Source organism: Cottoperca gobio, chromosome 19 (genome assembly GCF_900634415.1).
Source record: "Cottoperca gobio chromosome 19, fCotGob3.1, whole genome shotgun sequence".
Classification (NCBI taxonomy): domain Eukaryota; kingdom Metazoa; phylum Chordata; class Actinopteri; order Perciformes; family Bovichtidae; genus Cottoperca; species Cottoperca gobio.
The window spans coordinates 582511-594561 of NC_041373.1; the positions used below are offsets into that span (position 1 = coordinate 582511).

Here is a 12051-nt window from a genome sequence, read left to right on the forward strand (position 1 = left end):
TATTTGCTTTTTACCCAATAAACTGGCTTACTACATAGAATTTTTAGAATGTCAAAAAATGAAATAGAGTAAGTAGATTGTTCATTGTCAACAACTTAATAATGTCTTCTCAGATGGGATCCCCCGCTCTGTCCTGAAGGACTGGAGGAAGGTGAAGAAGCTGAAGCAGACGGGAGAGTCCTTCCTGCAGGATGACTCGTGTGCTGAAATTGGACCCAACATGCAGAAGTGTCGGGAGTGCAGGGTGGTCCGCAGCAAGAAGGGAGAGGAGTCGACACATTCACCCGTCTTCTGTCGCTTCTACTATTTCAGACGGTAGAACTTGCAATCTTTACTTTGCTCCCTGATGCATTGTACCTTCACTATAGTTTCCTGTAAAGAGAGCAAGCTTTGGAGCTCTTGTTTAAGAGGCTGCACCTCAAGGCTGCATAGATTAATAATCATATGGCTTTTATGTACTGCCTCTGTCTGTGTGTCTCTCTCTCACACACACGCACACACACACACACACACACACACACACACACCCCCACACACACACTTGAGTTGGATAAGCAGCAGCTGCAGTCCAGGGTATAACAGGGTAAATCTGCCAAAGAGGATTTTCTGCTCTATAATCTCTTCTTCACTGCACAACTGCTGCTGCTGAAACCTCTCTGTCTCCCCCTCCCCTTCCTTGCATCTCCACTTCTAATTCTTGCTCTCTTACCCTATCTCACCTCCTCGCTGTCTGACCCAGTACACTGGGATTTCATAAACATTCACCTGAGCTGACTGGGTTGTTTCAGGACACCATATAAAATGGTGGGTTTACAGAGAGATGTCTCTCATATATATTATACTTATTATAGGATTACTAATTAATATATATACATTTATATTAATTCACCATAGGAGTACTTTATTATAAACTGCTTGTAAATATACAGATACAGGATAAAGAGGACGCTTGTATGTAGTAATATTTGCAGCTGCCATCTCCACTGCATCCTTTGAATGCATTAGGAGTGAGGATTGTCTCTTTGTGTCTTCCAATCGCTGTAAGACTTTTAAATGAAAAGGGAAAGCTTGATGCTTTTTTCCATATGTGTGCATCATTCTGCTGTTAACTAATTTCTGTCAGATACAGCATAATAATCTGTATCAGACAATTTCAGAGTGGTGTTGTAAGTAGATACATTCAGCAGCTACATCCAGCATTTAGCAGCATTAGACTGGTGACGTTTCTAAACCTCCCTTTCTGACTGCAGAATAGCCTTCCTTGCCTTTTCTATTCATTTTTGTAAAGCAAAAATAGTAATGGCTCTGCTTGGCACCAGCTGGAATTATAATAAGGTGTGTTGCACTATTAGCTTTTCTAATTTAGAAGCACTGTGAGAGCTTCAATAGTGGAACTGCAATTTAAACAGCAGGCAAACATGTTCTATGGAGCACCGTGTGCAAGAGAAGCTTTCAGTCGTCCAATACTTTAATATCTATCCCCAGTGGTCATGAAGGATGCTCTTCATATGTGTCTACTTTCGTTCTTTACTGGACAAACTGTGTGCTAGTAAGCTGTTTCCTCCCATCCAGACTTTCCTACAGTAAAAATGGAGTCATCCGGATGGATAGCTTCTCCAATCCAGACCAGTTTGATGATGAAGCCCTGTCCCTGTGGGTCCCTGGGCTGATGGAGGAGATCCATCTGGACCAAACCACTGCCAAGTACATCCTCAGCTTCATAGGAGACAAGTTCTGTCAGATGGTTGTGACTGAGAATACTGCAGCCACCTGGGTCAAGAAGGATGGTAAGGTGTCTTTAAAAATTGCTAACATTTTGATTAAATAAACCCAAACTATTTGTTTTTAATTGATACTATTTTGTGTGTGTTTCAGCCAAGCTGGCGTGGAAGCGAGCGGTTAGGGGGGTGAGGGAGATGTGTGACGCCTGTGAGGCAACACTCTTCAACATCCACTGGGTCTGTCAGAAATGTGGCTTTGTTGTCTGTTTGGACTGCTACAAGGCCAAGGAGAGGAGGAGCTCCAAAGGTCAGTTGTGTGTATGTTTGGACGAGAAGGCTATACAGGGATTATTGCATGATCTCATATCGCAGGAAGCGAAGTGAGCTGACTGCTACCAGTCGAATAAGGATGAAACCCCACATTAAAGGTAGCCTCAAAGCTCATACAGCGCGTCTATATGTCAAGTCCTACTTTGTCTTTAGAACATACTTTTTGTTCTGTGCTTTCCTTTTGTTTACATGTTCTGGCTTGGTTTAGGTTCCAAGGTGGCAGTGATGCATCAGACACCCAAAAAACCTTTATACAGCAAAAATTGGAAACATGAAAATAAAATCTGAACCTGACAAATGCTTGTGTTGAACTGTTGATCGGAAGTTATTTTACTGCGACATGCAAACGTAGATATACAGCAACTGGTACAGTGAAATAAACAAGTACAGTTTCCTGTATGTCTAGTAAACAGGCTTCTTGTGTGCATTTAAACACAAGTTAAACATCTGTTAGTCAGTTAACCCTTGTGCATCCCTTTGAAAAGGTTGCTCTGATGTCCTTAGAGGAAAAAATTGCCATATTTCTTTACTTAATGCAATGTTGTTTCATTTAAGGAACAAAACACATACATGTAGTTCTTTACTGTTTACTGAATGATAGGGGGATTTTTTAAATGTATTTTCCCAGTCTGGGATTTGTCAATGATTAGCAACAACAGCAGCAATAAAGAAATAAACAACATTGACATCATAGAAGTCCTCAGTTTGCTGCAGGCTAATGCAGTGTTGTGATATTATTACAGCAAGTGACTTGTGTCTCTCTTTCTGTGTTTAGATAAAGAACTATATGGCTGGCTCAAGTGCGTGAAAGGCCAACCCCACGATCACAAACACCTGATGCCCACGCAGATAATCCCTGGCACAGGTACAGTTACTCTCTACGTCTCTTAATGTCTTTGCTGCTTTGTCTTTTCATTTCATGAGCACATAGTATGTAGACTATTGTGTGGCTGATGGGTTAAAGACTGGTCGTGATATTTAAACTGAAGCAGTCAATAACAAAAGCAAATCTTTTCGTTTTTTGTCCTTGTTTACTTTGGGTAATAAACTACTATCACATCCCTACTGACTGGATCAGGTTCCATTTTAATGAAGTTCCAGGTTTTTTTCAGGAAATGTTTAATTTCTGCTGCATGTTTTTGTTATTTCAGTTCTGGCAGAATTGGTGACTTCCATGCACTCTCTGAGAGAAAAACACAGCATCAAATCCCACTGTCCCTGCACCAACAAGCAGAACCTCCTCACCAAACTACCAGCAACCAACGGAGTCTCACAGGTACTGCTGACTGTTCCAGCTCCGGGGCTCGGGCACTGCATAGCACCTATTTATTAGTTTTATAGTTAACAAATATGTTGTTTGGAATTTCCTCCATGTTGATTTCCAGAGAGACAAGTCAAACAAGAGTAACCCAAAACTAGAAATAACTTTGAATAAATAACGTTGGTTTTGCTTTGTTAAAGGAGATAGTATATACTGTGTGACTTCTCCAACCAAGTAATATTTATTTTTGTGCTCTTAAAATTCCTGATAAGTGCCTGTGTCATCATGGTATTATTGTAAAAGTGGAATCCCAACGTTGTTCCCGTTGGCCCACCTGGCTTGCGGATGCTTTATTGATGCTACGGTCCCTTAGCATTACATTGCAAATGATAAGATGAGTCTCACTGCTGACAGTGGTGTTATTAATGCTCAGGTGTACAGGAAGTTATGCATTGTATGTTTTCTATTTATATACTGTATATATATATATATATACTGTATATATATATATATACTGTATATATATATATATATATATATATATATATATATATATATATATATATATATATATATATATATATATATGTGTTTATACATATGCCATTGGCAATGTGTATAACAAGCTGAGCTCATCAGTGTTCTGTTAACCTTTAACCCTCACCTTCCTCTGCCAGGTTCTGCAGAATGTCCTGAACCACAGTAACAAACTGTCTATGGTGAAAGCTGAGCCGGGCTCTCAGCAGAACTCTGACCAAGGAGGAACAAAGGCAGAGACTAACGGAGGAGGTGGTGGAGGAAGCAGTCCAGGCAGCGATGCAGGAAGTGCTCCTGTCACCCCACCCGAGTCCCAGTCACCTCTGCACTTCCTGGCTGATCTGGCAGAGCAGAAATCCAGGGAGGAAAAGAAAGGTGAGAGGAAGGGAAGCCTAGTGGAAGGAGAGATATTTTGGATTGTGTTGATATTGTGTTATGTAGTTAAGTTGTAGTCAGTACAGTTGTGATCATTCAATCTTCTTTATGATGTCTTTGAAGTAAGTCCTTTTGTATATTTCACCTCCAGATAGTATGTTGTTAGCAGTGGCGGGCCGTGCATTTCCCACCTAGGCCTTCAGTGATGTCCTACACAGTCCTACCTGAATTATTCCACCTCTTAATACCATCATTATGATACTATACATTTAGACAGAAACGCAGTATAACCCGGTGTTGCATCACCTTAACATAGTCAAGTACAACAGAGTTATATTAATATTTACGAAACATTTAGTTGTAAATAGCAGGCATTCCTGAAAAGTTCGTCTTGAAAATGGCGTTGTAGTTATATCTGCGACCAAATCAATCTCTTCTCCTCCTTCAGCCATTGTGGGTTGAAAAAAAACAGCTTGTAGAATTCTACACAAATTAGCTTGTTCAAAGGTTGCTAGCTCTGCATAGCTCTGCCTCTCAATAGTGCGTATCCAATCAAAAGACGTGGACGTGCTGACGTTATCGTACACCTTCTTGCTGGCCCCAGTGTCCCCAACTCGAAATCTGATTGGTTAACGCCACAGTTTTGTCTCCGTTCACTTTAAGCGACAGGCGCCCGCACTGTTGATTCTGAAGGCCTCAGGGCAGATCTCTTGGACCCTGGCAACACATTATGGCTGAAATATGATTGGATAAAAGCTCTAACATAAAGGCCAGACCTCCAAATCTCGATCTGAGGCTGGAAGCAGCTCAACCAAGAGGAAAGCTATGAAATGAAGAGAATAGACTATGGGGAATAATTTAATACATATTTGTGGAAAAAATATATAAAAATGAAATGTATATTCTGATGATGTTTAGGCCAGCAGAGAAGGCCTTGCTGGCCCTGACGGCCCACCACTGGTTGTTAGTAACCTCTCCCTTTCCCCCCCTTGCCTCTTTTTCTAACAGAAAACAAGTCAGTGCTGCTGGGTAAATTAGTGAAGGAAGACAAGGTGGGGGACAGCCTGGAGGTCCTGCAGCAGTGTAAAACCACCTCATTGGTGTCTAATAGTACAGAGCAGGGCTCCACACTCCGAGATCTGCTCACCACCACCGCAGGGAAGCTGAAGCTGGGCTCTACTGATGCTGGAATTGCCTTTGCACCAGTCTACTGTAATACACAGGTACACACAACGACACGTTTCTGATGTAATCAAGGATTAAACATTATTGCCTTGGAAATTAATTGATTTGCCGCTGTTTCATGTATTGTATTCATAATATATGAATATATGTATTCATGTAAGTATGCTGTAAATTAAATATGTGGAATATTTACACACATTGAAAATTGTCATGTTTTACATCAACATTCATTCTACAAAGGCAGCAACAACATAACATCTGCTCTACCACCTAGTCTTGTCAGCTGAGCTTCAGTTTTTCAAATTTAAAAAGATTAAAATATAGTTCTACCTCTTTCCGCCTCTCTCTCTGCAGACTGGAAAAGGTGGGAGGACCATGCCCAATATCCTTGATGACATCATTGCTTCAGTAGTTGAGAATAAAATCCCTGCCAACCGCCAGAACATCACCACCAAACTGTCAATCAAGCATGAGCCTGTCACCCCGGGCAACAACAACATCCCTGTCCCTGTTATTACTGACGATGCCAAACCAGACAGGAAGAAGTCAGTGCATGTCCCTGCAGCAGTGCCAGAAGAATCAACCAATCAGTATCCAGATATTCCTCACTGCTGGTTAAACAATAGGAGGTTACTGTGGCTCAAAGATCACCGCAATCAGAACAACTGGAAGCTGTTCAGAGAGTGCTGGAAACAAGGACAGGTACACATCAGTCCTAACAGTAGCAGCAGAAGTTACAGTGCTGTAAGAATGGCAATTAGGTAAATGCATTAGTGATAACGGCAGGTTTTGTGTTTGTCCAGCCTGTGTTGGTGTCAGGGATCCATAAGCGACTAAATGGCGCCCTGTGGAAAGCTGACTCCTTCAACCAGGAGTTTGCAGATCATCAGGGAGATCTGCTCAACTGTAAAGATCAGGTGGTGTCCAACTCCGGGATCAAGGAGTTCTGGGATGGGTTTGAGGACATCACCAGTGAGTTCATCTCCTTTTGGTTTCACTGTTTGATTGATTAGATAGCTGATGTCATCCTGAAACAGAAAACAGTGATAAACAATTACGGATTCAGTCTAACTCAAGTCTTCCTACCTGTTCAGAGCGGCCCAAGTCAAAGGATGGAGAACCTATGGTGTACAGACTGAAGGACTGGCCGTCTGGAGAGGAGTTCATGGCCCTCATGCCCTCAAGGTACAAATACACACTTTTTCACTCTGGTACCTCTGTGCTGTCTGATCTCAAGCTTTACAACCAAAAACATAAATGCAAAACTTTGCTAAGAATGCTAAGTTCATGAGTAAAGATCTTAAGTTGCATACAAATGCAAAATGTGCAAAAGTGATTGTGATTGCATCTAAAGGAAGTGTGTTTGTGCAGATATGATGACTTGATGAAGAACCTACCCCTGCCGGAGTATTCTGATCCAGAGGGCATCCTCAACCTGGCCTCCCACCTGCCGTCTTTCTTTGTCAGGCCAGATCTGGGGCCAAGACTATGCTGTGCATACGGTACGAAGGATTTAACTACAAAAATGAGCGAGGAGATAAGAGATTTTAAAAGAGTAGTTTACCAAGTTGGAAGTACTTGTAGAGTCTGTCATGAGTGAGACTTCTACTACACCTGACAACATCTGGATACTTGGTTTGACCTATTGGTATGTGAACTATTGAATAATTGGTCCCCTTAAAAACGTGTGTAGTTAACAATGATTTGATGTTAACTGACCATTTGATTATGTACACTCTTTGAATGTGGCTGTCCATAGTTTTCTTTCATTTCCATTTAAATAGTTCCACAGAAAGACTCTCTCTGTCCTTCTTCTAAATCAGCTGTTTGTGTCCCTGTAGGCGTAGCTGCGTCTCAGGACCAGGACTTTGGGACTGCCAACCTCCATGTGGAAGTGTCAGACGTCGTCTCTGTTCTGGTCTATGTAGGAGTAGCTAAAGGCAATGGAGTCCTGTCCAAAACTGGTAAGGTTTACTAGAGTCAGTTAAATGATCAACTTAAAGACTGGGTGACTAACATGTACAGGAGGGACAGGATAAAAAAACTAAACAAAAAAGAGATCGGAGGAATAAATAAAGGGAGCAGAAAGGTACCACACCTCACCCCCCCCTCTTTGTATAAATTGGAGTAGCCAAAGGTTGTGCTGTTAGGAACATACATAAGCAGCTTTAACACTGCCGCTAACACATTTTCAGTTACTTAAGAGTGACAGCTACATTCTATAACCTTAGTGTGTATCTGAATATTAAAGGTTGACTCTACATTTTTAGTGTTGCCCATAGACCATAGACACACACTATAATCTGTATAAGTACTGTGTTCAGCTACTGCTGTAGGTGTGTATAGGAATGTATAATAGCGTGACAGAAAGTAACAGTCTTCACCTGACTTGAATATCTTGTCCTTAATGGGAGATCAATGAGAAGTTGAAACATAATTAAGTATTAGCTAGATTGCTAATTTAGCAGCCACTTCTGTTATTCCCTTTTTTTGCATGAAAAATGTTTAACAATATTTTAATAAATAATAATAATAAAATGTAATTAATATCAAAGGAATGTATCTCATTAAGCCATTCATTCATCAAATGACAAAACATTGTTATGTATTAGCTGAGGGTTTTTATTTTCTATCTATCATATCATTGTAAACTGAACAGCTTGGGATGTTTGATGGATGTATGTTTGGCTGACTAAAAGACTGAACCATTATTTAATTCACTCTATTATTGAATTAATTAAAATAATAATGTGTGTGTGTGTGTGTGTGTGTGTGTGTGTGTGCGTGTGTGTGTGTGTGTGTGTGTGTGTGTGTGTGTGTGCGCGTGCGTGCGTGCGTGTGTTTAGGAGTGTTGAAGCGTCTGGAGGAGGAGGATCTAGACGAGGGGGTTCGAAGGAGGCTCAAAGACTCCAGTGAGACCCCGGGGGCGCTGTGGCACATCTACCTCAACAAAGACATGGACAAAGTGCGAGAGTTCCTGCACAAGGTCAGCGCTCTGATAAAGATACTGAAGAACTAAAAATGTAGTGAACTTCAGTACAAATATCAACATCACTAACACCTCTGTCTTCCCCCACCTTGGCTTTGTAAGGAGCAGGGATTGGATGTGTCGCCAGACCAGGACCCAATCAGAGAGCAGGGCTTGTACCTGAGCAGGAAGCAGCGTCAGCGGCTGCTGGATGAACACGAAGTCCAGGGATGGACTGTAGTTCAATTCCTGGGAGACTCTGTACTCATACCAGCAGGGGCCATGCACCAGGTATTTAGAATATTCACACGTACACACACAGATCAATAAGATTATTAAAAACGAAACATTTCTTTTTTCTTTTTTCTTTTTTCTTTTTTCTTTTTTCTTTTTTCTTTTTTCTTTTTTCTTTTTTCTTTTTCTTTTTTCTTTTTTCTTTTTTCTTTTTTCTTTTTTCTTTTTTCAATAATCTTGAAGGAAATTTTCAGGTGCATTCTGCTTCATTTTCATGTGTATCAACGGTTTAAATCAGGGGTTCTGAACCTTTTCTACTTCAAGGCTGGCATGGAGGATTCAAACCTTAACACGTACAAACTGAGATCGCTCAGCCTTATTCTTTAAATTATTTTTAATTAAGATTAATTGACGCTTTTTGTACCATCAGATGTCACCAATCACATATTTACTGTAGTTTGTATTAAATGTTCAAATGTTTTGTGTTACAATGCTGTAGTTCATGTGTTCATACCTAAACAAGATGACTTGAGCCTTTGATGACCTGAGTGTCAGTAAAGTGTTCTCACATCCTCTCAGGTCCAGAACCTCCACAGCTGTGTCCAGGTCATCAATGACTTTGTGTCTCCCGAGCACGTGGCCAACTCCTTCCACCTGACCCAGGAGCTGCGGCCTAACAAAGAGGAGGTCAACTATGAGGATAAACTACAGGTGATGTTTTGTTCCACCCTGTTCCCTTATGTCCAAATCCAGTAAGAAATAGAAATGTCCTACATAAGATAAGATATCCACTTCATTTGTTCAGATCAGACTGCTGAAGCAGCCGTTGGATATGCATTATGAAGGGATTGATTATGGCAGTATGAGCAGGAGGAATGAATGCAGCAATCCAAACCAGTTTCACTGTTCATATGGACACCTGACTGTCGTTATCTGTTTTCATCTGACAGACTTGAAAAATGTGAACCTATCCTTTAAACCAGGGGTGTCAAACTAATTTTAGTTCAGGGGCCACATGCAGCACAATTTGATCTCAAGTGGGCCGGACCAGTAAAATGATATCATAATAACCTATAAATAACGACAACTCCAAATTCTTCCCTTCATTTTAGTACATTCTGAAAATGTTAAAATGTGATCTTTTTACAAAACATTATGAACAACCTGAAATGTCTTAAGAAAAAAAGGTGCAATTTCAATTTTTCTTTATCTGAAAAAAACTGCACAGCCTTCGAATGTTGATTTAGAATTGAAATGTCAACGTTATGAACTAAAGCTTTGAACTGTTTGGTACAGCCCTACGACATTAGTGATGGAAGTGTGGTGAAATAAGTACAGCTGTGAAAACTCTTCTCCTCCTCCTTAGGTGAAGAACATTCTATACCACTGTGTGAAGGAGGCGGTGAGCTCTCTGAAGAGGGGCAGCTCTGAGGAAGACGATGAGGAAGAGAACTCATGACACGCCCTCCGCCTCGCCTTCCAGAGGGGGACAAGATTCCCATCAGCACCTCGCTCTCTCCACACCCACTTCCTCACTTGGAGGACTGTGTCACAGGAGGTCGGCGGGTCAGAGCTGGTCAAGTGACCCAGGGGACCTCACGGTGTGAAGTGCACCTGCATAACACATCCAGGAGGCACGCCCCACATCATCATCAAACCTTCAGTGCCAAGAGGAGACAAACACAAGACCAGAGGGGCCGCTGCACTGACAGGGATTCAACTCAGGCAGGACAGAGGACAGCATGTAGGCTGGGAGCCTTACAAACAGCACTACAAACCTCCACTGAAACCAAACTCTTTTTTGTGACTGATGGTGCGTTTCTATGGAGACTCAGACTGTCCTGTAACATAAAGTTGTCAGCAGCAGTGATGATGGAGACACTGAGCACCCTGCTGCTCTCTCACTGTAATCTGCTGTGGATTATGAAGGCCAGGAGGTTTAATCCCTGTCTGTAGCAGCAGCCAACACAACGACAGCATCACCAGCAGCAAGCAGCATCAGGATCCAAACTGTCATCTCTGCTGTTCAAAAAATATATAAGAAAAAAAAAAGATTTGAGGGGAAAAAATGCAAAAGAGAAATGTGAGAAGTTTCAGTCAGCAGGCAGCGAGCTCTGCTGCTCCCTCGTTTGTTGTTCCGTCTGTAATTTGTCTGTTCTCGTCCTTTTTTTCTAGTTCTATCTGTCTGTTGCTGTCTTGTTCTTAATTTTCTTTTTAATACGAACATTGTTTTATTTCCTCTGTGAAGATGTATTTATTTTATAGCTGTATGATATGCGATGTTATTGAGACAAAAAAGCAAATGTAAATGTGAGTTGTACAGTTTCTTTTTTTCTTTTTTTTAGTATGTGGTTTTCAGTTGTAATACGGCTCTACTGTGATGGAGGACACACACGTGCACACACACACACACACACACACACACACACACACACACACACACACACACACACCAGCTAATGCCTGTAACTTTGGGAAATGTTGATGCTCTACAGTCCTCATGCCATAAATACATTTTTTTGAAAATGAACTGCCAAACTATTGTAAAGACTGTGTAAAGTTGTATTATGTAAAGAAAGAACAAAATGGCTTATACACTTCAGCATTTTATGAAAAAAGTATTTGCTGTAAAATTGAGACATTTACAGAAAAGATGTAATTTATTTAAGAAAAGAATGAATTGTCTTGTTTTTTGTTTAGTTAAGATTTACTATGGTGAACTTTTGAAGTTAAAAGATAAAATAATGAAAATGTTTACTATAATGTGTAAATATATACATATATACATTCACTGAGGTATTTTTTTAAAACATGGCTTGCTTCAATTTCAAATTTTAAAGTGCAAGTGTTACATGCTTTGTACATTGAAGTTCAAAGGGTTTTACATTTTCCATTAAAATGGATTTATCAAACGTTTGGTGTTGTGTTTTTGATGCCAGAGAGTAAGAGGCTAAACGAATGGTTCTTACCGTTGGGTTTACAAAGTCTTCTTTCATTTAGTATCATGGGTGTCAAAAGTACACAGTTAACTACCCTCAACCTTTTTAGCTCATTCAGTCATAGAAAAGTCCTCAAATCACAACCACAGTAAAAGAATTCAGTGCATTGAAATCCACAAATATACTTTCTGTTATACAGTACTATACTGTGTTCACTGGGCCAATCGCCATTCTTTGTACAAAGGAGGGACATTTTACGCATCACAAAATCTAGAATCAAAATCTACAATCTAATCTACAGGTAATGCTCAATCTAAAACCATTTTAAAGTACATGGGAGAACGTTTGGGCAATAAATGTGAATCTGTGTGCTATGCATTGGATATGTTCATGTGATTTCTACTGTGTGATCATCACCACTAGGTGGTGCTCTTATTCCATGTTAGTTATGTTTGCTATGAATATGTTCCCCTTCCTCCACCAGGATCCGCCCTGTTGACC

General features: G+C 40.7%; 1 protein-coding gene across 3 annotated transcripts in view; it reads left to right on the plus strand.

The window, feature by feature from the left end:
• Positions 1–11524, plus strand: part of jmjd1cb (jumonji domain containing 1Cb) — a 102971-nt gene extending 91447 nt beyond the window's left edge. For 2 of the 3 annotated variants that reach the window (XM_029455568.1, XM_029455571.1), the window contains 16 exons: positions 114–315; positions 1573–1787; positions 1876–2028; positions 2827–2916; positions 3203–3327; positions 3990–4224; positions 5233–5447; positions 5764–6111; positions 6213–6381; positions 6504–6594; positions 6781–6911; positions 7251–7373; positions 8256–8395; positions 8501–8668; positions 9191–9322; positions 9978–11524. In XM_029455568.1, the coding sequence (XP_029311428.1) occupies positions 114–315; positions 1573–1787; positions 1876–2028; positions 2827–2916; positions 3203–3327; positions 3990–4224; positions 5233–5447; positions 5764–6111; positions 6213–6381; positions 6504–6594; positions 6781–6911; positions 7251–7373; positions 8256–8395; positions 8501–8668; positions 9191–9322; positions 9978–10070 (2630 nt within the window). In that variant the 3' untranslated portion in view covers positions 10071–11524. The remainder of the gene's footprint in view (positions 1–113; positions 316–1572; positions 1788–1875; positions 2029–2826; positions 2917–3202; positions 3328–3989; positions 4225–5232; positions 5448–5763; positions 6112–6212; positions 6382–6503; positions 6595–6780; positions 6912–7250; positions 7374–8255; positions 8396–8500; positions 8669–9190; positions 9323–9977) is intronic. The other variant, XM_029455570.1, reaches the window with a different exon arrangement.
• Positions 11525–12051: the final 527 nt, after the last annotated feature.